Source organism: Pararge aegeria, assembly GCF_905163445.1.
Source record: "Pararge aegeria chromosome W unlocalized genomic scaffold, ilParAegt1.1 SUPER_W_unloc_1, whole genome shotgun sequence".
NCBI lineage: Eukaryota > Metazoa > Arthropoda > Insecta > Lepidoptera > Nymphalidae > Pararge > Pararge aegeria.
The window spans coordinates 573,025-600,919 of NW_024396987.1; the positions used below are offsets into that span (position 1 = coordinate 573,025).

General features: G+C 38.3%; 1 protein-coding gene and 1 non-coding gene across 2 annotated transcripts; both read left to right on the plus strand.

Annotated features, from left to right (window-relative positions):
* The first annotated feature begins 1,683 nt into the window (after window positions 1-1,683).
* Window positions 1,684-27,707, plus strand: LOC120636756. The gene is made up of 13 exons (XM_039908317.1): window positions 1,684-1,925; window positions 3,605-3,757; window positions 11,746-11,895; window positions 13,209-13,244; window positions 14,690-14,722; window positions 15,594-15,764; window positions 17,070-17,135; window positions 17,984-18,057; window positions 20,417-20,575; window positions 21,998-22,128; window positions 24,142-24,225; window positions 25,432-25,547; window positions 26,604-27,707. Exons 1-13 carry the CDS (start codon window positions 1,749-1,751, stop codon window positions 27,705-27,707), a joined length of 2,454 nt encoding a protein of 817 aa, XP_039764251.1. The 5' UTR covers window positions 1,684-1,748.
* Trnas-aga lies at window positions 14,020-14,101 on the plus strand. The gene has a single exon. It is a non-coding gene; the product is annotated as a tRNA-Ser (tRNA).
* Window positions 27,708-27,895: the final 188 nt, after the last annotated feature.

The following is a 27,895-nucleotide window of genomic DNA, read 5'->3' on the forward strand; positions in this document are numbered from 1 at the left end:
ATTTATAATGCCCTTATTCGTAGCTTATTAGATTACGCCACTTTTATTCTAGAGCCCTGTAGTGCCGTTGCTCTTAGGAAATTAGATAGCGTGCAGGCAAAAGCGCTAAGGATCATCCTTGGTGCTTTGAAATCTACTCCTATCAATGCTATGCAAATAGAGTGCGTTGAACCCCCTCTATGTTTAAGACGACAATTTCTAGCTGATAGGTATCTATTTAAAGCTATGCAATTTTCACAGCATCCTTTACGTGATAAACTTCAACTCCTCTTAGAATTTATAGATACTTGTTCGTACTGGTCCCATAAATCTGCCCCGTGTCTTATCAAAAGCTATCGAAGGTTTTGCTCCATACAAGCGCCGATCTATAGTACATATTGCTATCCTACTTTTTATTCTAAATATAATGCATTAATAATCTCTCCGGATGTTAGAATTAATCCAGGTATTCCAAGAAACCAGTTGGAAGCTCCTCAATATGTAAACATATTAAAAGAAAATAAATTTTCTGATTTTCATTATATGTATAGTGATGCTTCTAAGCATTCACCGGATGGCCCGGTTGGAGTTGGAGTTTTTCATGTTCAATATAATATTGTCCAGAAAATAAAACTTCCACCGGAATCATCAGTATTTACTGGAGAATGCTTTGGTTTGTTAAAATCTGTTGAATATATTCTTCTTGCCAAACTTAAGGAATCTATCATATTTACCGACTCTATGAGTGCTCTGCAAGCTTTATCTAGATTTCCATTTAAGTATGCCCAGATAAGCCATGTTATTTTAAAAATTAGAAACCTCCTTCTTACTTGTAATGAAAAAGGCTATACAGTGGTGTTTTCCTGGGTACCAGGTCACACTGGAATTTCTGGAAATGAACGTGCTTACCAGCTTGCCAATGAGGCTATATCATGCGGAGATATTGCCGACTATTGTAACTATGCCTATGATTTATGTGCACTGCCAAAACATTCCCTTCAGGAATCTTGGAAAATGGCTTGGTCGATTTCTAGCCAGTCAAAGGGTAAATCTTTCGCTAGGATTCAAAACTCTATTCCGTCAAAGCCATGGTTCTCGGATTTAAAGTTGAGCAGGAGAGTGACATGTATCTTGACGCGTATGCGTTTGGGCCACGTTTGTTCTCCTGTGCAACTGGCGAAATTTGGAATTGTGGATAGTGATTTGTGCGAATGTGGTGAGGTGGGGGACCTGAACCACATATTCTTATCATGCTCAAAATATAACCGGGATTCATTTTACCAGGGTCTTATTAAGTTAAACATCCCACTTCCTACTTCCGTTGACATCCTCTTGTCCATTAATGAACCATGTATATATAAACTTTTTTCCTCATTTATCCTATTGTATGATATTAAGTTGTAAATAAGTAGCTAGTTTAAATATTCCGTATTATTAAATTATATTATTATTAAATCCATATTATTATACTATTTAATCCTTTCCTGATCCTATTAATTCTTTTCGAAATTCCGTTTCCTTTTTATTAAAAACTTAGTTTTTTTTTCAATGTAAAAAGTTTCCTCGTTTTAAAAAAAAAAAAAAATGTATAAATAAGAAAAACACTTGACCACAGAATAAGCAATTGACTATGGTTCAATCGCTCAGCGCGCAGAACCAATAAACCAAAAAGAAGAAGAAATTTAGTTTGCAAAATGGCAACATTGTTTATGGCGTCTAAGCGGCAACTTGTTCTATGTTTGTGATAATTTACTTTAGTTAATGAGAAAATGGATGGTTTCACCAATTCCAAAATAGAGAAACAGACGATATACGAGATATACCGAGCATGTCGGCTTTGCGGCGCGGGTGCTGGCTACAAAATGCCAATAATAAAAAATGTCGTGGACTTGGATAGCGGGGAAGTGGAGTTGAAGCAAAAAGTCCGTGAGTGTGTTCAAATCGAGGTGATTATCACGTTTTTAACTAAATATTACCGGCTTAAGTGCTTCAAGACTTTTGAATAACATTACGTTTACAACTTGGTTCATAGCGAAAACTACCAAAGCAATATTTGTTTTGATACGCTGCGAGTGTCTTATTTTTAACCTCATCTCCTTGGTTTCCGAAAATCCATAGCGAGGATTACAGAGCAGTGTGTGGTGAAATAAGATTACTGGTTCCCGTTTTGTAATTACTTCAATAAAAATTCCAATAGGTTATAGGAGTAACATTGTGTTGGGGGTTCATCGTCATTATTATCAACTCATTATAGGACCACTGCAGGGCATCGGTCACTCAGTATGAGAAGGGCTTGCCAGTAGTCCAGTACGCCGGCCAAGTGCAGATCGGTATTCACACTCCCTCGATAACGTTACGAAAATATCTTAGGCATTTCGTCGCGATGTTTTCCTTCTTATATATACATCTAAAAATTACAGAATTAGAGAAGAAAATGAAATAATTAACACTAGACAATATCAAATTAAAATGCAATACAATTAAGATGGCATGTCATAAATATTAAGAAAATAAATACAATAAATAATGGTGATAGCAGGACTTCGACTTCACTTTCGAAGGGCCCAGCCTCAGCACGCACCTCTAACTTTTCTAACTTACGTGCGGTTTCGGTAAAAATATCACTTGATTCAACAGGAAACATAAATTGTGGGGAAACCTTCATACCTGAGAGTTAGCCATAATTTTTTCGAAAGTGTGCGTAGTCCACCAATCCGCACTGGGCCAGCGTGGTGGACTAGTCTGAACCCCTTCTCATTGTGGGAGGAGACCCGTGCCCTGTAGTGGGCTGGTAATGGGTTGATATGATGATGACTTTTCGCTTTATGTTTGTATATGTAAAACCACTTGGTGTTTCCAAAATGGGTTATTTAACTTCCTAGCAATTGTTTGCAAAACACTGTTGCTGGAGATTGCTGCTGTAGCACATCCTGCACATCACAGATCTCCCTTCCTTATTATACCATAAAAGTCATTTACTTGAGCATGCAAACCTCTGTGATGCACTGCACCAGCCTAGCAGGTTAACAAATGTGTTATAGAAACTTTACAGTAATATAAGTAAAATTAAATGTACTACGACGATGCACACATCTGGACCTAAAGTGAGCATATCTTGTGTTATAAATACTAAGGTGAGTAAATGGATAAACACCCAGGCATTGAAAAACTTTCATGTTCATCACACAAACATTTTCCAGTTGTGGGAATCGTACCCACAACCATGGACTCAGAAAGCAGGGTGTGCACTTTTCCAACTGCCGTCAATATGTACAATATAACACTTTTATTAAATTCATAATCTGTGTTATTTATGGCCGGTTAACAGGTTTGATTGATGTGCCCCTGCTTATAAAACTGTAACATAAACCTTATAAAATATTAACCCACACTACCTATATTTGTGTTCTTATTGTTGTAGCTATAGCTAACAAAGGAAAAGTCTCTCCAAAATGTTATAAAAGTAATACAAAGCGCAGCTGAACCAACACTACACTGTTTTTTCTACTACTCGGACACTGGCAGAATTACTGTGGTCAAACCCACAGTACAAAGAGCCATAAAAATAGAAGAAGAAGGGAGGTATTCAAAAGTGACAGTAGAATTTTTTTTTTCATCGTTTCAGGTGCATCAAGATGACAAAATGCCCCCGCTAATATGCAAGCTGTGCGTGGACAAGGTCAATGACTTCTACGAGTTTCTGGAGATGTGCCGACAAACTAACAAACGGACTAGGCTCCGTCTTGGCTTGCCACCTCAGACATTGCCTAGAGGAGCGGTAAGATTTTTTTAAATTATAATCCATATTTCAAATTCAAATATTCTTAATTCACAGGTGCATGGTGTCAACAGTTATAAATATTATAGATATATATAATAGAAGAAGGATTATCATTTCGATAATATCTTAAAAAGAAACCCATGCTTCTTTATTAAATAATTTTTTTTTCTTATTTTCACTATTCTCTCTCTCTATGGTTGGTAAACTGTCTCCATCGACTTCTGTTGGAGGCCATTTTTGCGATTTGATAGAAGCGGTCTGAATTTGATTTTTTCAGCTGGTCTGCCCATCTGGTTGGGGACCGGCCTCTAGGTCTTTTGCCTTCGGTGTTGCCCGTAACTATAATTTTTTCCAGGCTATCATTCCCCCGCCGCATTATGTGCCCGAAATAGGAAAGCAAACGTTGGTAACATATAGACGAAAGTCGAACACGAACTCCTAGCTGCGCCAGGATAGACACATTTGTGCGCTTGGCTGTCCAGGGTATTCTCAACATGCGCCTCCAACACCACATCTCGAACGCGTCTATCCTTTGCCTTTCTCTTGCTTTGATGGTCCACGTTTCAACACCGTACATGAATATAGGGAAAATCAAGGCACGGACCAAGCGGCTCTTAGTGTTGAATGTTATGCCTCGATTTTTCCATATACTGCCAAGCCGTATCATAGCACTTTTCGCCATTGCTATGCGTCTCTTTATCTCCGGCACACAACTACCATCGTTGCATATTTGGGAGCCTAGATAGATGTAATCCTCCACGATGTCTACGGATGGTATATTGGCGGTGTCGAGTAGATTTCCGGAGCGGTCAACTATCATTAACTTGGGGAGTAAGGGGAAGAGTGACGATAACACCTAAAATAAAATAAAATAAAATAAAAATAGCCTTTATTCTCTGACTAAATACATTTTTGCTTATACACTACTAGTTACTAAATCTATTATTTAATTAAGTTCTATTTATTCCTAAAAAAAATTGTAACACCAGCGCGCTTAGTCAGGCTGTCCTTGGACATAGGCCTCCTCTAGAATACTCCAGTGTGTTCTGTCTCTGGCTATTCTGCGCCATCCTTTTGGCAGGTCATCTTCCCACCTTTTTTGTGGCCGTCCTTTTTTCCTCTTGCCATCTCTAGGGTACTAAGATATAATTTCTTTAGTCCATTTTTCTTTCGAGGATCTAACTACATGGCCAGTCCAGCGCCATTTTAGCCTCTTAATCTTTCTGGGGACATCCGTTACTCATGTGGCCTTCCTAATTTTCCTTATGCTCCACTTGTCTTTCAGCTTAATATTCAACATGCTCCTTTCCATTCTATGTTGGCATACTTTGAGCTTCTGTTGGTGAGCTTTCGTTAATCCCCAGGTTTGACATCCATAAGTGAGGATTGGGAGAATACACATGTTATATACCTTGGATTTGGTTGGCATTGGAATATCTTTGCTTTTTAGTACTTCTTTGAGTGACCAGTATCGAGCCCAGCTGTTGTTCACTCGCCTTTGCAATTCCTTGTCCATCTGCATGTTTGGTGAGATTATTTGTCCTATATAGACATATTCGTCCACATATTCTATCTCTTGGTTGTTTACTTTTATAGTTTGTTTATGCCTATTTGTCATAACCTTCGTTTTGGAAGTGTTGATGGTGAGACCTGCTTTCCGGCTTTCTGATGCTAGTTGGTTTAGCATTTCTTGTAGAGTGTCTGGGTCATCGGTAAATAGCACTAAGTCGTCTGCGAATCTCAGGTGTGTCAGTTTGCATCCATTTATATTAATTCCTAACTCTTCCCACTGTAGATTTCTAAAAATTTCTTCTAGCACAGCTAAGAAGAGTTTAGGAGACAAAGGATCTCCTTGCCTTACTCCTTTCTTTATTTTGAACTCCTCTCCAATTCTTTCCAACTTCACTTTTGCTGTGCTGTTGCTGTATATATTTCTAATGAGTCTGATATATTTATTTTCTATTCCTTGACTGGCAAGGGCTTTATATATGTAGTTGTGAGAAAGGGAATCGAATGCCTTATTGTAGTCTATAAATGATATATAGTATGATTTACCATACTCATTATATTTTTCAACAACTTGTTTCACTACATGTATGTGGTCTACTGTTGAAAAATCAGCTCTAAAACCCGCCTGTTCTCTAGGCTGTTCTTCGTCTAACCTTTTAGTGAGCCGGTCTAAGATGATTTTAGAAAATATTTTATAAATTGTTGTCATTAGGCTTATTGGTCTATAGTTGTCCATATTGTCTCTGTCCCCTTTTTTGTGAATTAGCACTACAGTTGACCTGGTCCATTGTTCTGGAACAACTTCCTTGTCCAAGATGTTATTGAATAGGTTAGTCAGTGGGCCAAGCAAAATGTCTAATATCCCCTTTAGCAGCTCGCCGGTCACTCCGTCCTCACCAGGGGCTTTATAGTTTTTTTGAGATAGAATGGCTTTCATGGTTTCGCCTTCTAATATGTGTGGGACTTCCTCCACGTTTGGGCCCTGGGCCGATATTGATAACTCTGTTGAGTTATAAAGATCCCTGAAGAAGTCGGTGGCGATTTTGCAGATCAATGCTCTTTTTGACGTTTCCATTTCCTTGTTTCCTTTGTCTTTACCCTTCATTTTTGGTATCCAAGACGAATGATTTTTAAGTTTATTCATTGCTCTCTTGATTCCTCCTGTTTTTTCGATTTCAAAATGAATTCTGTTGAGACGTGTCTTTTTTTTATGGTGTCTTATACTTGATGTGATCTTTTTACTAATTTCTTCTATCTTTTTGATGTTCTTTTTTCTATCTGTTAACAATTTTGTTCTTTCGTTTATTAATATCCTTGCGTTATGTCCTATTCTGTCCTTATTTGTCCGTTTCATGTTATGTGTTAATTCAATTCTTAGTTTGGTTAGTATTTTTTCAAGTTCATTGTATTTTTCTTGGATGGAATAGTTCGATTTAAGGTTGTCTAGTTGTTCTTTAGCTTTATTTCGTATATTTTCTGGGATTGGAATAGGTATTTGATCCGATATGTTTTTTATGTGTTTTCTTGTTTTCCGCTTAGTAATTTTTAAGGTGGCTCTAACCATCCTATGATTTGTACTAAAATTGAGTTGATTTATAATGCTAACATCATTAAATAAATTAGGCTTGTTAGTTAATATAAAATCTATTTCATTTTTATGTTTTCCATCCGGTGAGATCCATGTCCATTTCCTGTTTATTTTTTTCTTGTAGTAGGTGTTCATTATTCTTAGATTTGATTCCAGAGCAAGATCAATTAATTTTTGTCCGTTTTTATTACGCTTGCCTTGGCTATAGAGACCAATGACATTGTTTTCTCCTTCTTGCTGGCAACCTATTTGGCTGTTGAAATCTCCCATTATAATTTTGTTTTTGTTGCTTTCTTCAATGGTGTCCAGTAGCGATGCATAAAATAAATCTTTATCTTCTTCCTTGGCTTGTTCTGTGGGTGCATACACTTGTATAATAGACCATGGATCTTTTCCTTCTTGTAAAGCCAGATCTAAAACGGCAATTCTTTCTGATTTACTTCTAAATTGTATAATTGATTCTTTTAGTTCCTTTTTGACCATAAAACCTACTCCATGTAGTCCTTTAGTTTCCCCTTTATAGTAAAATATATAATCCTTATACTCTCGCACTTCTTCTCCTAACCGTCGAATTTCGCTCAATCCTAATATATCCCAGTTTATTTTTTCTAGTGCATTCTCTAGTTCTGCAAGTTTGTGATCTGTTCGAAGAGTTCTTGTATTTAAAGTTGCTATAATTAGTTTAGTTTTATCTTTTCCTTTTATGGCGTTCAATATAAAATTGGGTAAAAGTTTAGGTTTAAATGAATTTTCAAATTTTCCTAATTTTTGTAAGCATTCCAGAGGGTGTTGGTCGGAAATCCCAAGGTGACCAGCCTGATTGGGATCATTTATTGTTGTTTTGTTTTTTGACGTGACAACGTCTTATAAATTGGTTTGCCGGGTGACACTTCAAGAAACTGCGTTACGCTCCGCTCACGTTATGCGCTCACAATGAGAGCGAGTGAGAGGCACGCGTCCCTTCCACTCGGGCATGGTTAGCCCGCCTAAGAGCGAGAGAGACAGACATAAAAAGTGAAAGGCACGCGTCCCTTTGTAGTAAACGCTGTTTCATTGTACGCAAATGTATTGCAAGTTATTGTATGTATATTTGTATATAAATACGTATGTATGTGTAAAGGTAAAAATAAAATTTTGTTAATATGAAATTCAGTGCGAGATTCTTTGTATAAATTAATGTTTTAAATATAATTCTTTGTATAAATAAATGTTTTAAATTGTTACTATTATTTCATCCTTCTTCCTACTATACGAATGAATATTCACATTAAAATTATTTTACCACTCAAAGTCGTTGTCACGTAAAACTTTCGCCCGTATACCGACTTTACAGGCAACCAATTTTTTTTCTTCTGTTTCTGACTTTTTAGTTTTCCGTTTGCGGTTGGTGTTACTTAGTTGCTAATTCTTGCTGCTGGTTCCACTAAATGAGAGCGATCTCGCTTTGTCAAAATAGTGAACTCTGCCCATTTTAGTCTTGTTGATGTTCAGTTTCTCTTCATTAGGTAAGTTTGGCGATGTTATAGGTGACCTTTTCCGTTTTTCTTTGTTTTCTTTTATTATTAGTCGATCGTAGGAGATAAACCCTTCTTTGCCTTTTTCTAGTTCTTCTTTTAGTTTATTCTTTAATTCTTTCCTTTTTAATAGTACTTCTTTGGGATAATCCTCTGTTACATATATATTTTCTGGAAGATGCTTTTTATTCCTTAGAAGTTCCATTTTCCGCCAGTACAATGTGAGTGACATGCATATAGGACGTGTTTTACCATCATTCTTTTTCCCTATTCTTTGAACGTTACTTATCTCCCACTTATCCCAAGCTTCTATCCCTGTCTTCTCACTAACAACGTTCAGGGTTGTTATGACACAATTTAGTAGGTCAGTTAAAGTAGTTTCGGTTTCTTTAACACCATGGATAATTACATTATTTTTCCTTGATTGTCTTTCCAAGTGCTGTGTTTTGGCTTTCAGTGTTTCTACCTCCAGTTTCAACCCAACTATGTCTTTCACAAGAGGTTTTAGTTTTTCATCCATGGTTACATTCATACATTGATTTATATTAGCCGTTTGTTGACTCATCTCCTCCTTCATTTTATTCCATAATAGTTGAAATTGGGGGTCCATTGCTAATTAAAAACTACCAAATTAGTAGTAGTTTATTTATATCTGAGCAATGGCAACACTACCTCTGGATGTCAAGTGTCGTGTTATGTCACTGTCAGAAATGTCAAGTAAGTGTATTCAAAATGAAATTGCCGGTAAAATGGATTCTAACCTCGGAATTGTTTGACGATAACACCTAGTCAACCCCAAATGTCAACCTCACCTGCTCGTGGTGCTCCCTGCTAGACAACAGACGAGGCTCTGGCGACCGATCAGTGGCGGGATATCCATACTCCCGTCCGGGAAACTGGATGGAAGAGGCTGCAGTGGCCTTGGAGCTATAAATAACTCCTAAAATGTCTGGTGCAGAAGGCAACGGGAAACCACTGCACTATGTTCCCAAGAGAGAAATGGTAGATCGAGACTCAATGGTGATTTTGTCGGACGATCCGGCTAACGCCCGGCGCCACCTACCCGGGATAGGTGGTGTGAAATATGCTACCGGCCACGTAGGTGTGACTCACCAGGCACCACATGGAAATTATGCACCTGGTGCAGATAGCTCTGATAAGATCCTAGCCAGACACCCACAACGCATTGGAACATGGAATGTCCGGGGTCTTAATCAAGATGGAAAGCTACAAATCATAGAAAGATAAATGAAGAGGAAGGGAATACATCTGCTTGGCTTAAGCGAGACTAAATGGAAAAAATCTGGCCATTTCGTATCCGATCTGGGAAACAAAATATACTTCTCGGGGCCTGAAGAGGAAAGTTCTAGAGGGGTTGCTTTTAGTGTACCTCAGAAATTAGACAGGTGTGTAATGGGATATAAAGCAGTTAACGACCGGGTAATCACTCTCAAGCTAAAGGCATCCCCATGCCATATTAACATTGTACAGGTATACGCTCCAACTGCACAGTCTTCTGAAGAAGACATCGAACGATTTTACATCTCACTGGTTCAGACTTTGGAGAATATTCCCCAGAGAGAGGTGACACTGGTTATAGGAGATTTAAATGCCAAGGTCGGTAGAACGAGTGATGATGCCCATCTCAGACATCTTGTTGGAAGGTTTGGAATAGGCGAAAGAAACGAAAGAGGAGAGCGTTTGTTACAATTTTGCAATGAACAGAACCTTGTTATCACAAACACATGTTTCGAGCACCACATTCGCCGACTGTACACGTGGATTTCTCCGGGTAACAGATATAGAAATCAAATAGACTACATCTTGATACAAAAACGATGGCGGTCGTCAATAGTCAACACAACCACTTTTCCGGGAGCAGACTGTGGAAGTGACCATCAGCTTCTTGTAACCACACTAAAATTACGGTTTAAAAGAGTGCAAAAACCAACTCGAGTATCGGATCTCCGAAGAGTGAATACGATTGGGTTCAAACAAGCCGTAAGTAATAAAATCATGAACCTTCCACAAGATGATATGCTCAACCCAAATCTCTCATGGAATCGTCTGAAAAAAGTGATAGTAGAATGTGCAGCGTTTTTGTCGAAGGGATAAGACTAACCAAATCAATAAAATATGTGCAGAGTTGGAACGACATTCTGTGAAGAACGAAACCAAAGACCTTTTTCAGAAAGTGAAAGACCTAACAAGAACTCGCACGGTCAAAATATCCGCGGTTAGGGATGAGGGGGGTGTTTTGGTAACGGAGACCAAACAAGTTTTGGAGCGTTGGAAGCAATACTGTTCAGCTTTGTATGAACATGACTTCGCAGATGAACGAACACAAGACTGGAATTCGGAAGATCTGGAACCGGACATATTACGATCGGAGGTAGAACTGGCAATGTCATCGCTGAAGATAGGCAAATCCCCAGGAAACGACGCCATTCCAGCGGAGCTTATTAAAAGCATAGGTTCAGCAGGCATTAATATCATCACTGCCATCTGTAACTCAGTTTGGAGGACAGGTCATTGGCCTCGGGATTGGACCGAATCCGTCTTTGTGCCGCTGCACAAGAAAGGTTCAACTACTGAGTGTAGTAACTATAGGACGATAGCTTTAATTTCACATGCAAGCAAGATCCTTCTACATGTGATCAACAAGCGCCTCAAAACCTTTTTAGATCGACAGATTCCGGAGGAACAGGCAGGATTTGTAAAAGGGAAAGGCAATAGAGAACAAATCCTTAATATACGTCAGATCATAGAAAAAAGTCGGGAGTTTAATAACCCCGTTGTATTCTGTTTCATAGATTATGCGAAGGCTTTTGACTGCGTCATATGGAGTAAATTGTGGTCAGTGCTGGAAAAGATGGGAGTACCAAAACACCTTATCATTCTTATTCGAAATCTCTACTGCAACAACCGTTCTTTTGTGAGAATTGATACTGAATGTTCGGATGTATTCTCTACAAAAAAAGGCGTACGACAGGGCTGCATTCTTTCTCCAATGCTATTTAACGTGTACGGTGAATATATCATCCGTAAAGCACTGGAAACGTGGAAAGGGGGTTTCCCACTGGGTGGGAAGCGAATATGTAACCTTAGGTACGCTGATGATACAATTCTCGTTACCACCTCAATGAAGGATATGAAAGAGCTCTTGCAAAGACTTGAAGTGGAGAGTTTGGAGCTTGGTCTGTGCATCAATAAGAGCAAGACCAAGTTAATTTTCACTATTATTCATTTATTATTAGAATTTTTTTCCCAAAAAAAACGTCTCTTTTAGTTTTTTTTTATCTATTATATATATTTATTTACTTATTGCAGTCAAGGGCTCACTTTCTATTTAAACTTTATCCTTCACTTTCCAGCCTGATGCAGGTGACTGCATATTAGGAGTTACTGAGCCAATCTTCGTAGATAACGAGGACTCCAATGAGCCTATTCTGAGGTCCAAAAGTAAATCTGTAAAGAGTGTCAAAGTCAAGAAGGAACCAGAGAGCCGAGAATCCCGAAATAAGGTACTATTTTGGAAGCCCGATTGGTGCAACGGGCAGCGACCCTGCTTTCTAACTCCAAGGCTGTGGGTGCGATTGCCCACAACTAGAAAGTGTTTTTGCGAAATCCATTCTCTGGGTGTTTATATAAAACGTGTAATTTAAAACCGAAATAGTACTTCAGAGACTTTAGAGGTACATTATTTACTGCCTAAACAGACTTATATGTGAAACCGAAATGTAAATAGGTTTTGAGTAAACCATTGCCATCGTTTTTACTGGTAGAAATCAGATACAGCCTGAACATCACATGTATAAGTAATATCAAGTGACTCCTGACACTTTCTTAGGTACGCGTCGCGTAGCGTGGGTACAATGCCCCTTTCGGTCGATTATCTTCAATAGGGTTGTCACTTAAAATGCTTTGATGAAAAAAAAATATAGTGATTGTTTATCGACCACAACATAACAACAATGTTAAACGTCTCCTCCTGCCTGATGCTCTGTTCCCGTGCCCATTCATTTTTATATTTATTGTATAGTAATAATTGATGGACCGAGTGAAGGGGCAACAAGGCAACATTAATCAGGGCGTTCAAGGTGAAACTTCAGCTTTGCGACTTGTGGAAGGTGCCTCTACGGAATCTCGTAGCAGTTAACGCAGCGTTTGTAGACGCCCGAAGAAGTGGATGGATGACATCAACCGAGTCGCTAGAAGCCTCTGGCCCAAGCGGCACAAGACCATTGTTCCTGGAACTGTCTACAAAAGACCTATGTCCAGATTATACCGAGATGAAGCCGGCAAGAAACTCAGCAGTTGCTCTTTTCCAACATCAACTATTTCCAACATTAACATAACTATATCAGGAAGTCCTAGGTTCAAATCCGTGTAGCAATTTTGGGAATTTATTATTTCTGAAATTTCCCTGGTCTGGTCTGGTGGGAGGGCCGTGGCTGGTTATCACCCTAGCGACAAAGACAAACTAACATACTCCCTAACAGGTTAGCCCGCTACCATCTTAGACTGCATCATCACTACCAGATTGCTGTCAAGGGCTAACCTGTAGTGGAAAAAAAAAAACAAAGTTCGTTGGCAGCTTTGTCGATGCTCCTAAACTATCTCCCATGAGGCATGCATTAAAATTGGTTGGCGATGATGATAAGCGCCGTGCACGTATATGCGCGAAAGCATTACCTACCCAAATTTTTTATGTTACTCGTATAGTAGGAGGAATCTTCAGTTTTATGTCATATTCCTGCTTTATGCGTATGCGTTATGCGATATTAAGTTCTTTTTTTTTATTGTATGATATTTCTATTTTCATGTTTTGCGGAAGAAGGATGGAAAAGAGCATAAGAGTGAGAAGGAAAAGGTGAGCGATTTTTTATATTTACACATTAGTCATTATGCGAAAGAAAGAAAGAGAAAGGGTTTATTTAAAAACCACATAGACTTTATAAATTTAAAATGCATATAAAAATTTTCGGAACCGACAGGATTTGAACCTGCGACTTTCGGGCAATCGCGGCCTGAGCGCTTTCACCAATTAAGCTACGCCTCTCCTACCATCGATGCCGAAATTAGTATATGCCTTTCACATCAGTCTTATAGCGACTGTAGCGTCATCTAGTAGGAAACGTTGCAGTTTCGATCTACATTTCAAAGGTCCATATTACAATGAGACACGTTTGAAACAAGAGATGACACATTGCTTTTTTTTTTTTTTTACCAATGTAGGTAAAAACACTAATAAAAATTATAAAAACCACATAGACATTACCAGACGGCCGCTTGGCGCAGTGGACAGCAACCCTGCTTTCTGAGTCGAAAGGCCGTGGGTTCGATTCCCACTACTGGAAAATGTTTGTGTGATGAACAGGAATTTTGTACAGTGCCTGGGTGTTTTTATGTATTTTATAGGTATTTATGAATATTATTCATTAAAAAAAAATTCATCAGCTATCTCAGTACCCATAACACAAGCTACGCTTACTTTGGGGCTAGATGGCGATGTGTGTATTGTCGTAGTATATTTATTTATTTTTACTACAAAAAGGAAACGTAGATTAATAATTGCGTGTGTGGTCCCAAAATGGTATACACTCAGCATTTACTACACCTGTGTTATTTCAAGCTTCCACCAAGAAGCAGTCGTGGCCGAGCGGTTAAGGCGTCTGACTAGAAATCAGATTCCCTCTGGGAGCGTAGGTTCGAATCCTACCGACTGCGTTTGTTTTTCAATTTATTCTGTAACGGGAAAAAAATTTAATAAAGTATACTACACGACTAGCATGGGGCAGGAGACAATTATCTCTCCGGGGAAAGGATAAAAAATTATCTTCTCCCACAGCTTTATCAACTCTCAGAGCACTGGAAATAATATCCAAATAATATATGTCTAATAATAAACGGGGGTAAACTTGTCCTATAACAAATAAAAAAAAAAAAAACATAAGTCGCATCCCTTCTCCTTTTTTTAAGTCGGTTAGAATGTATGTTACGGACACGGTGCACTTTTTTTTTACTCCCAGGTTTTTTTTTTTGTATTACACTACAAGTTAAACCGTGACTGCAATTTCACCTGGTGTTAAGTGATGATGCGGTCTAAGATAGTAGCGGGCTAACCTGTTAGGGAGTATGGTAGTGACCAATCGGTGGACCGACCAAATAGTGATAAATCGGCCCAATCGGTCTCTACACGACATCGCACCGGAACACTAAATCGCTTAGCGCGTCTTTGTAGGTCCCTGGTTTTCCCACTTCCTGGATTTTTACATCATTAACAATGACACTGTTTCTTTTTATGCGCTCTGGAAGGAGAGAGATGAACGTAGGAGTGAAAGAGACAAGGTTAGTAGTTAAATGAAATACACTTATGCCAGTTTTGACTAAACCTAGGAATCGTCTAAATCGAATGCCCAATGATTAAGGCGATGCCTATCCCTACTAATATTATAAATGTGAATGTAAGTTTGTTTGTTACGCTTTCACGCAAAAACTACTTAACCAATCCTCATGAAACTTTGTACACATATTCTTGGAAGTGTTAGAAGTAATATAGGATACTTTTTATCCCGACTTTTAGCTCGGTTCCTTTGGGAGAGGGGATGAAGTGTTTTACGATTTTACCCCACAACTCCGACAAATTATAACCGATTTAAATAATTATTTTTGTACTATAGAGTTATAATGTGTTTAATTTTGCCCAAACTTTCTGCACATCTGATGAATGTGGTTGGAGATAGAGGACAAAACTCCTCAGCGGACAGCAGCAAACCCCTCATTTAAGGCTTAGCGATACTGAATACTTTAATTTTTTTTAGAACTACAACTAAATTGAATGCCACATCAAAAAACAAAATCAAACGCAGACGAAGTCGCGGGCAACAGCTAGTACTATATATAAGTAGATTTTAATACATAATTTACAAGCAATAATAAAGAAGCTACTTCAAATGCCATCACTCAAAGACAGGTAGTAGTCCTTCACACAACTCTTTAATTTCGGAAGGGAATTACTTACAAGGATTTCAGCAGGCGGATTGTTCCAGAGCATAATTGTCTTAAAGGTGAAAGAAATACCGAAGAACTTCGTTCGTCGTAGAAATAAGTTAGATCAATTCATACTGATAAACTGATTTTATGTTGTTTTAAATGAGTCGGGAGTTTTCATTCGCAAGTGTACTTCGGAAATTATCTGGTGTAACTGTTTCTTTTACAGTTCCTGCATAGTAGAGTCATAAAGAAGGAGGGTTGTCATGACAGCATAGAGCCCCGGACCCTTCGCCGCAGGGCCGCGAGTCCGCCTTCCAGCCCACCAGACAGTCCCGCGCGTTTGCTGAGAGGCACAAAGCGACATCACGATGATGACGTTTCACTTAGCAGCATACAGGTTTGTTAAATACAAAAACTCAGTTTGGGACCTACGATGACCTACCTGTTAAACCTTGACTGCAATCTAACGCACTAATTCGCTTCACACGCTCGCACGTACGCACGCACGCACGCACGTACGCACGCACGCACGCACGCACGCACGCACGCACGCACGCACTTCCATTGTAAGAAATCCGGAGGTATCTTTGCATCTCATACAAGATTGAGGTGATATTCATGACATAGTAGTTCGATACACCTCAATCTTTTGGCTGTGAATCAAATATAATTCTAATTATTTCTTGAAAATCATTAATTAATTAAATAAGAATTATTTGCATATGCGTTCAAATGCTAATAAATTTAGGTTAATATCTTGAACATATGAAGTTATAGTCAAAAGTTTAATTATTATTTACCCACGTTATAAAACTACTGTAACACTTATTTTTATCCCAGTAGCCTTAGTACAATATTTGCTCGCTTCCAATCGAGGAGGTTTTCGAGTGCGGAAATACTTAAAAATCAGAGTAAAATGGATCGTATTAGCATTGCATTGAAGCTCAAATTTAAAAATTTGCGTACAATACTTTAGCTCGAGCTTTGACAGAACGTTTGTTAAATAAAAATCAGAAGTACAGGATTTGCGACTCTAAAACGAGTGGCATTAGGTCCATTTTACTTTGACGCTGCAGAGTTTAATACTCAAAAACGACCCATCGCTTCATCACATCAACCCATTACACCGGCCCAATACAGAAGGTATCCTCCTACAATGAGAAGGCGTTAAGGCCGTCGTCCACCACGCTGGACTCCACGCTCCATTGAGGACATTATGTAGAACTCTGAGGCATGCAGGATTCCTCACGATGTTTCCCTTCACCATTGAAGCATGTGATATTTGAATTACTTAAAACGCACATTTGGGGGATCGCCCAAATCCCCCAAAAGTGAAGTCGAGCACCTACCCAATGCGCTATCACCGCTTTGCTCCTCATTTGCGAGCAGGCAAATATTGTACTAAGGCTGCAGGAAAGAAAAGAGTTCCGACGGGATTCGTAAAAAAACCGTAACAAACGCGGACGAAAACCGCGGGCGGCAACTAGTTGATAACAATTCACAATTTAAAAATTAATTTATTTCAAGTAGGCCTAGGTTTTATAAGCACTTTCGAAACGTCAAGTCAGTCTGTTTGTTGTGACTCTACCACCGGTTCGGAAGGCAGATTCCACTGAGAAGAGCCGGCAAGAAACTCAGCAGATTGCTCTTTTCCAACACACTGTCATTAAAATTGTTTTTTTTTTCATTTTTCTTTTTACAGAAATCTAAAAGATCCGATGAAACAACTCCCAGGTCCATATTGAAGCGAGACAGAGAATCTGTTAAGGTAATTTTTTTATTTACTATTGGTCCAGTCCAGTCCAGTCCAGTCAAGTCCAGTCCAGTCCAGCCCATTCCAGTCCAGTCCAGTCCAGTCCAGTCCAGTCTTAGTACAAGAGTAACTCGCGCAAACGATGATTCGTTTTCGAGTTTGGAATTACTTGAACATGGGAGTAAAATGGATCTTACGTGGTACAGTCCACGGGTGTGAAGTGACACTTGCGCGGGGCGTTTTCAATGTTCTTGGGACACAATGCACTGCTTGCCTCCCTCATTGCTGAATGAGGGTTCTGTATGTTTCCAATTCTGTGGTGTATTGTATTTAAGCTTTAATTTGCCTAAAATTCGTTACCTCGGATTTATTATAGAACGTTTGTAAAACAAAAATCTAAAGTACAGGATTTGCGACTCTAAAGCGAGTGGCATTAGGTCCATTTTTCTTTGACGATGAAAAGATTGATATGCGAAAACGACTACGATTGCGAGGGTACAAATCTTTTGATAATGGTTTTGCCGAGTGGCGCAGTTGGTAGCGACCCTGCTTTCTGAGTCCAAGGCCGTGGGTTTGATTCCCACAACTGGAAAATGTTTGTGTGATGAACATGAATGTTTTTCAGTGTCTGGGTGTTTATCTTTATATTATAAGTATTTATGTATATTTTTCATAAAAATATTCATCAGTTATCTTAGTACCCATAACACAAGCTACGCTTACTTTGGGGCTAGATGGCGATGTGTGCGTTGCCGTAGTATATATATTTATTTATTTATTTATTTAATGGTACTGTAATGAGCCGGTTATCGGTTCATATGATGATGAAGATCTGATTGATGGTGTCCATTTATTTGTTACAGTCCGTAGACTCAACAAAAGTGACAAGGTCGCGCGAGAAAGAAAACGAGAAATTGTTCAACAGCAAGAAAGTCAAGTGAGCTGCCATATTTCTTTTACCCTTATTTATTTATTTAGTACGATGAATTTTTTAATGACAAGGTTGCTTGGAAGCATCCGGCTCCGCTTTCAGCTCTCACAAGATAGAAAGATGAATGTTAAAATGCAAAATGTAAATTGTTGATGTTGGAAAAGAGCAACTGCTGAGTTTCTTGCCAGCTTCTTCTCGGTAGAATCTGCCTTCCGAACCGGTGATAGAATCACTACAAACAGACAGACTTGACGTTTCAAAAGTGCTTATATTAGGCCTACTTGAAATAAATGAATTTTGAATTTGAAATTTGAAAAATTTACAATTAACCCACAAAGGACAGGACGTGCACAAAGACAACTTATCTCTAAATAAATTTCTTCAAGACATCCTCTAATGTGAGCAAAAAATGAAAAGCTGAGTAGGTACTTAAAGAAACTACTGATACGAATAGAATACATAGATACAATGCATACTATATGTATGAAATACAGAATAAAAATATATTAATAAACCAACAGAGAGAGATAGCCGGTGGTAGAGTCACTACAAACATACATACTTGCCGTTTCAAAAGTGCTTATAAAGTAGGCCTACTTTATATAAATGTTTTTTTTTTAATTTTGAATTATACAACGTGTAACCGAATTGCGAAATACCGTTGAAGGGTGCATAAGTATATCTCATAAGGAATCACCCTGTAATAATATTAAATCAAAAGAAGCACTGTTATTTTTCCATACAATCGAATTCAAAACATTCTTGTGACAACCCTAGTAAAGATAGAAGTCCGACACGCACATAGTATCTACGCTCAGTGGCGTGCATAGAGGGTATGCACAGGGTATGCAGATGATATAAAATGAAGAAAATCTCCGATAAGAGTTATAAAGTACTTAAGGATAGGCATTGTAAGAGTTATAAAAACCCTACTCTTAAGTATTTATCGCTCCTACTGGGGATTTTCTTCATTTTATATCATCTGCATACGCTGTGCATACCCTGTGTGCACGCCACTGTCTACGCTACGCGACGCGTACCTACTAAAGTGACATGTGTCTCTCCATTTTATTTTTTCATGTGATGTCAGGGCTGTTTCTGATTTCTTTCAGTAAAAACTATGGCAGCGGTTTACTCAAAAACAACTAACTTGATTGAATTTCCTTAGGCGTCAAGTTGTAAGTTCTACAACATGATTCCTAAGTAAATTCTAGACCTACCGATGCATAATTTTAAAAATGTGTAAAAACACATCTAATACAGCGAGGTTACTACACATGTAATGAATTTCCTATTGAAATCAAATTAAATAAATAAAAACAATTTGCTTTAATCGAAGCATGTCCAAAATTAAATGACCGAATTTATGATATAACAACATGCTGATACTGTCAACACTGACCCGACGGCCGATTGGCGCAGTTTGCAGCGACCCTGCTTTCTGAGTCCATGGCCGTGGGTTCGATTCCCACAACTGGAAAATGTTTGTGTGATGAGCATGAATGTTTTTCAGTGTCTGGTTGTTTTCAGTGTCCATCTGAAATTTTTGTTTGTCAATTTGTCCCCATTAACAAAATGATCCGCAATTTATTGAATCTATTAGTTACAAAAAATTTGATAAATGATGAACGGCTCAACCGATTTTGTGCAAACTTCACACAAACCATCTATTTAATAGTCCGAACAAAGCCTAAACATTTATTTAGATTGGAGGGGCGTGTAAATAACTCCTCCAGGGGGAATTGTATTCGGAAGACAAATTTGAATATGGCGGAGTGATGACGAACGCAATAGAAAGATTCCCAAGTATTTATCTATACAAATTACACACGATTCACGAGTCACCTTATTTACTCGTTCTCAGGGGTGATCTTTCTTCAGAGCGAATCAGTCTCACAGCACTAACACCTTCAAAGATTGTCGCGGCGCGGGGTTGTTCTCCTTAATTAGAGAGGGCAGCAATATCGTCTTGCTCAGAGCGGAGTTCAAAGACAACTGAATCACCTAAAACGGCGATGCGTAGACGCATAGATCACGGGCATAGTGATGACCCGTAATTAGCGAAAATGAGTCTTATAAAGTACGCAGTAAGCGTTTACGTGTAAATTGCATACAAACAAAATACGAGGGAAACTCGCTGTAACATAGATTTTTATATTTATAGATTAGCATTCGACACTACTTCTCTTTATAAACTATGCAACTATAAGGGATACAAAGATTTTGCTTCACGTATTCATATACAGATAATATTCATAAAAATTTTCGTCAGCTTTCTTAGTAACCGTAGCGCAAGCTACGCTTACTTTGGGGCTAGATGGCGTTGTCTCTATTGTCGTAGTATATTTGTTTACTTAATTAACAGGATCGTGATAAACAAGATGAGCTTATTGCCCAAACCGCCGAGCCCCAAACCCCAACCGAAACCGTCGCCACACAGTATGCTAAAGTGTAAGGTGTGCAAAAGTACCTTCGATAACAGCAGGTCGCTCAGCAATCACATGAAGTCGCATCCACACAGCAAGTGAGTATACCTTGACCTGCCGAGGTCACACCCCATATGCATTGATATATAGTGAGTATTCATTGACCTGCCACCTTTGTCTGTGGCTGTAGCTGTGGCTGCGGCTGTGAGGTCACAGTGTGACCCCATGTGATTTGTCTTGTGGTGTCAGATCACATGGGGTCACACTGTGACCTCACAGCCACAGCCACAGCCACAGACCAAGGTGGCAGGTCAATGAATACTCACTATATATCAAAGCATATGAAGTTGCATCCAATCCTTTAGTGAGTATATGTTGACCTATGTGAGTATTGGGTGTCCTAAGAAGTGGTGACAGACCAGTGTGTAGGACTTCGACTTCACTTTCTTGGGAGCGAGTTCGAATCCCAGCACCTTTAACTTTTCTGAGTTATGTGGGTTTTAAGTAATTAAATTATCACTTGCTTCAACGGCGAAGGATAACATCCTGCGGAAACCTGCACGTGCAACCTGCACTGAGGGTTCTACATAACGTTCTCAGAGGTGTGTGGAGTCCACCAATCCGCACTGGACCAGCGTGGTGGGCTACGGGCCCTAACCCCTCTCACTGTGGGAGGAGACCCGTGCCCTGTAGTAGGCCGGTAATGTGTTTATGTGATGACTTGCTTTTGCCCTCGGCTTCGCCCATGTTCAATTCAATTTTAGATTTAGTAAGTTTATCTACCATGGTTATTTAACAAAAAATGTCTTGCTGCTAAAAGACAAATATGGACGTAAATAAATTACTTAAAAAATCAGAAATTTTCATATAAATTTTCATCCCCTATGGAATTTTCTAAAATTGCGAAAAAAGTATTTCATTATTTTTTAATCGAAAACCTAAAATCAAAGTTTCATTGATGTAACTTGAAAAATAAATCGATAAATGATTTTATACAAACTTTCATCCCCCATTTAACCCTCTTAGGGTTGGAATTTTCGAAAATCCTTTCTCAACGGATGCCTATGTTGTAATAACTATCTGTGTGCAAAATTTCTGCCCGATCCGTCAAGTGGTTAGAGCTGTGCGTTGATAGATCAGTCAGTCAGTCAGTCACCTATGCCTTTTATATATATATATATAGATGAATATGATGATAGGGTGTATTCAATTTGGTTTTTAACTGGAATACCAACTGAATTCCTACCTTATGAAGAAAAAGACGGCTGACTGGCGCAGTGGGCAGCGACCCTGCTCTCTGAGTCCAAGGCCGTGGGTTCGATTCCCACAACTGGTAGCGACTGTATATTATAAGTATTTATGTATATTATTCATATAAATATTCATCAGTCATCTTAGTACCCATAACACAAGCTACGCTTACTTTGGGGCTAGACGCCGATGTGTGCGTTGTCGTAGTATATATATATATATTTATTTATTTAACTAGGAAAAATAAGTTTATTATCGTTTTTTTACAGGCCAGTCGAACGTAAAGCCTCCCCGCCACCGCCGCCCAGAAAGGAATTAAAAAAAATCGAATGCAAGCAATGCAAACGGGAGTTCAACGCCAGGAGCCTTATGAAAATTCACAGGTGCAATGCAAATGCTGGTGAGTTCATAGAAGCTTCTACAAGGTCAGCACTTGACTATAAATCTAATAAATGAATTTATTTCAGGCTACAAAAGTCCATGTTTTAGTAATCCATATATATAAAAGAGAAATTGTGTGGGTATGTTCCGTATAGGCTCCGAAACGGCTGGACCGATTTCAATGAACATTTCAGGGAATCTCCGGATTGACCTGGCGAGTAATCCTGTAAAGTTTGGTGACGATCGGAGCACTCCTATTATTGAACTGTCAAACTGTCAAATACAGCTTTTATTTACTATGATGATATTCTATTGTTGGGTGTACATGGGTGTAGATAATGATCTTCACCCGCTCGAGAAGAGAATAGAAGAGAATGTATACGGAGAGAAATAAATGATTTAATACTTAGACTTAAATTAAAAATTTAATGATGTAAGTTTATTGTTTAAATCAAAATAATGCAAAATCTAGCCCGGCGAAGCGGGCTGGGTACGCTAGTTCACAATAAACTTAATATCTATGTTAGTTAATTTTACAAATTTAAAATGCATATAAATTTTTTCCGAACCGACAGGATTTGAACCTGCGACTCTCTGGCAATCGCGGCCTGAGCGCTTTCTCCAACTAAGCTACGACTCTCCTACCGTCGATGCCGAAATTAGTATATGCCTTTCACATCAGTCTTATAGCGACTGTAGCGCCATCTAGTAGGAAACGTTGCAGTTTCGATCTACTTTTTCAAAGGTCCATATTACAATGTTGTTATATGTCAGATATTTTATGGGTATATATATGTACAGATATGTACAGATATATATGTACAGATATATATGTACCACCTAACTATTTTCTGTAACTGTTTTTTATCTTTGCCATTGGTTGGCTGGAAGAAACCGCTATGTAGCGATAAGGCAGCCAAATTGTATACGTACAGTAATTTTATAAAGTGGGGAAATAACCAAACTTTTGATAACTATACCTACCTTGGACCTACCAATGCATAAGTTTAAAGTTCTTTAAACTTCTTTAATGAATTTCTTAATGACAAGGTTGCTTGGAAGCATCCGGCTCCGCTTTCATCTCTCACAAGATAGAAAAATGAATTTTGAAATGTAAAATGTAAATTGTTAATGTTGGAAAAGAGCAACTGCTGAGTTTCTTGCCGGCTTCTTCTCGGTAGAATCTGCCTTTCGAACCGGTGGTAGAGTCACTACAAACAGACAGACTTGACGTTTCAAAAGTGCTTATATTAGGCCTACTTGAAATAAATGAATTTTGAATTTTTTTTTTTTTTTTTAAATTAATATTTGCCAGATTGTCATTGAGTTGGTGGGTGTTTTGATATAATTACGACTGCATTATCGATGCACCTCAGTCCTACATGAACTCGAGCGATGCATAGATACCTCACGGTGTCTTAGTCGTTTATCATTTGTTTTGCTATACTTTTCTTTTTGTTTTTGTGGTGTGCAATAAAAGTATATTCATTCATTCATTCATTCATTCATACTGCCTAAGTTTATAATGTGACACGTGTATTTCTGACTGAAATTTCTAAATTATCTACTAAACATTCAAAAATCTAATGTGGCACTATCTTACAATAATAACTACTAAAAACTAAAAATTATTATCTGACTAAAATACTTTTCCATTACTACTTCTCTTAACACTGTTATATATTATATACTGTTGTGGGTACATTAGTATCCGGAACATTAAGCTGAGTCAGTACCTTTTTATTGGCACAACACATCATAGCTATTTATAATTAAGTACAAAATTTTTAAGTTACTCCGTATGTAAGTCTGTTTGTGTTGTTCTGGTAAATAAACAAATTCTATTCTATTCTAAATTCTGCCGCTCCAATCCATTTGAAATATCACAGCAGTGACTCACATACCCGCAGTCCAATCCGCCAGCAATCTTCGTGATGCTGTTGGTGCTCCCCCGCAACCTTCACACCAGGCAATATGTTGGCTTCCATCCAACATTTCCAATGTGTTACTAATAATCTATTTTTATTCACAGTTAAAACCGCAGCCAAGGCCGAGCTAGTGCAGAGGCCTGTGTCGAAACCCGTGCGTATTTCCACGCCCAAGAGAAGAAGTCAAGGTATTTATATAAAGAACAAAGAAAAAAAAAACCCGGCCATGTTTGTTGTGTGCTTCTTCTTAGAGCAGGGCGTTCGTTTGGAACCCTCGTAGCTTTAGTTTTAAGTTGACGGATTTAGTTATCGCCATCAACTCACTTCTATGTCATATTTTACATGTAATGTACGCAACAAAAGTGCAAATTCAAATTCAAATTCAAATGTTTTATTCATGTAGACCTTGTCACAGGCACTTATAAAGCGTTCATACATTTAACATGTTACACTAATGTTAGTGATGGTGATAGCACTTCCGAGAACTTAGTAGAAGACTTTCGACTAATTCACTTTTCAAGAAATAAAATCAAAATCGTTCGGAAAATACGATGCCACAGACAGACACACACACCCGTTAACCCCTGACGTATCTGCATCGGAGGTTAAAACGTAGGACTGTAGGTGGGTAGGACTTTGACGTCACTTTCGGGGGCCCCAGTCGCAATCCCAGCACGCCTCTAACTTTTCGTGAGTTATGTGCGTTTTAAGCAATCATCAGCACCATTGAAGCAAGTGATGATTTACATAACTTTCTTCATCGGTGAAGGAAAACGTCGTGAGGAAACCTGCATGCCTAAGAGTTCTCCATAATGTTCTCAAAGGTGTGTGGAGTCCACCAATCGCACTACGTCCTTCACCCCTTCTCGTCATCGCAGGAGACCAGGGCACGCTGTAGTGGGACATTAATGGGCTGTTATGATGAAATATTCCATTATTATATATCCTAATATTTATATCTTTAATGACGGCCGATTGGCGCAGTGAGCAGCGACCCTGCTTTCTAAGCCAAGGCCGTGGGTTCGATTGCCACAACTGGACAATATTTGTGTGATGAACATGAATGTTTTTCAGTGTCTGGGTGTTTATCTATATATTAAAAGTATTTATGTATATTATTCATATTATAATTATGTTTTTTCCTTTTACGCCATTGGTTGCCTGGAAGAAATCGCTATGTAGCGATAAGGCCTCCAAATTGTACTCTCTTGATATGTATTTATATCTCTCTGTAACTACTTTTTTTTCTTTGGTGTACAATAAAAGTGTATTCATTCATTCTATTATTCATCAGTCATCTTAGTACCCATAACACGAGCTACGCTTACTTTGGGGCTAGATGGCGATGTGTGTATTGTCGTAGTAACTTATTTATTTATATCTATTACTTACAGAAATAGATCCGAAACTACTGAAGCAATTGCGGCCATTACAAGTGAGAATCTCGAAATGCGACCCGCTGCTTGAGAACAAGATCGGAGGCCACTACGACGCTGCAGACGTAGACTACGTGAGTATATACCTATCACTTACAAGTTACACCGAAAAAACAGTCGTAAGTGCAGAAGGAAAGACATATCTGACAATAATAAAGCCGTTTGGTTACTTTGTTGGAACGCGAAGGAATGAAGGAGGATTCGATTTTTTTCCAAAACCAAAATTAGCTCGTGTTATGTATGGGGCTGACTAGGCATTGCGCGGTAGCTACGTCAGGCCGCGTACTGGGTAGCCAGTCCGTACCAACCGGCCGTCAAGCGAACACGCGCTTGTTGAATAAACTGTGGTCAAAAGGTTCGAAGAGTTTCCGCCCTCTCCTACGTTGGGTAGTTGACTCAACTGTTTGTTTTTCAAGTTATATTTCTTTTGGCGCGTTAGGGAAAAATGATGAGGGTAAATGTTAACGATGCGCGTGTACACCGTCACAAAAAACCGAAAAAAATAAGCTATAAGGTTTGACAGTGTACACATTCAATTGTCAAAGTGTGCGATCTCATTCCGGTGATTTAATTGTATAAAAATCTCAAATTCAAAGTCTATTAGTATTCCAAGTTTAATTATGTTTATTATATTTTTTTGTGATATTTATATAAATTTTATATATTTAGAAATGCGTTATAATAAAACTTTCGATGTATTAAATACCTTTTTTTCTATTGTTAGTGTCGTGTTTTTCTATAAATGTAGAATAGCGCGTGAGATAAAATTTTTGAAAAGATTTTTATCTTGTTTAACGCCAAAGAAGTATAGTTATACTTCTTACGCGTGTACATAAGTACACACTCGTTTTTTTTTTCGTCAGGACAAAACGGAAGCGTAAGCGTATCTTCCCACCGGAACTGTGCATTTTTTTATAAACTATCTCTATGCAAAAAATCACCTCCATCCGTTGCTCTGTTGCTGCGTTATTGACGCATAAACAGACATACTTTCGCATTTATAATATTAGTATGGACCATGGGAGCATGGATATAGTACATTTAATCTAGTAAAAGCAAAAGAAAGTATAGACCCAGTACCCTAGCAGTAGTAGCACATAATTTGATAGTTTTTTTTTTTTAATTCACAGGACTATGGACTGGACAAAAGCTGCGTCTACCCATATATCTACACTTTCAGACATCTACGCATCAAGTCTGAGCCCAGCTACATGGTCAACATACAGGACGAAATCAAAAAAGCGTGTGACTTGGACGAGAGCTACGTCCACTGGGATTCGGACGAGACTGACAGCGATCTAGACCTTTCCGAAAAAGTCGATACACTAACGTCGCTATCGATAAAAACTCTATTCTCACCAAAACTAATTGGAAAAGTACCTAAAAGACGCAAAAAGGTGAAAGTCGATAAAGCATTTGATTCAATACTGAATTCCACTAGTGATTTCGATACGGACATGCGTTTAGGTATCGATAACATTATCAACAGTTTAGGAGACGAAAAAGACAAAAGTGTTTTAGACACTGACAATAGTGCTGCGTCGGATAAAGTCGATAGAACAGACAACGATCCATTGTTCGGTGACGATAACTCCCCGGCCATAACCAACGATGATTTTGATTCACTTTTCAGTAAAGATGCTAGTAAAACATGCAATGATTCCACAGCTGATAATAAAAGTGAAGACAGTGTAGACATTACAAGTTATGCATCGAAATTACCATTAGACTCGGACGATAAAGTCGAGAGAAGCGATATAGTATCAAGTAAAGAACAATGTTCTAAAACATTAGAGAATAAGGATATTAATGAATCTGTTAGTGTTAGTGAAACCAATAAAACAAAAGATTCAGACGAATCAGGTGTATGTGAAGAAGGAAGTGAAAATTGTGTAAATGATGTTAATAAAGCGACAAAAGATGTAAGTAAATCAAGCGATTTGAATTTAGATAATAATATAGATTTAAAACTTAGTGTAGATTTTAACGCTGAAGAAAATGGAGAAGTTAATAGAGATAAAGTTGTTAAAGATGATCATACTACAGATATCGGTGATGCAGAAAAAGATAGTAAAGACGAGACAGCGGAAGCAAATAATGATAAAACTCGCGTAAACGGACAGTCTGACTTAACAGAAGCGTTCAGTATGGACGATTTAGAGAATGTGAGTGATACCGAAATAGAAGACAGTAGGTTAATGGCAGCCCTGGATAAACAAATAGATGAAAATTAAACGAATTAACGTGATGTACAAAATTATATCGAACACAGTTTCCGCGACAGTGAAATCTACATTAACGAAAGTGCTTTTATTATCTACGTTCAAAAAAACATCAAAAATTGTGGATTAATAGTGTGAATTCGATGGGATATTGCAGTATTTATAGTAATAGAAACCCATCAATGCCTTAACACATATAA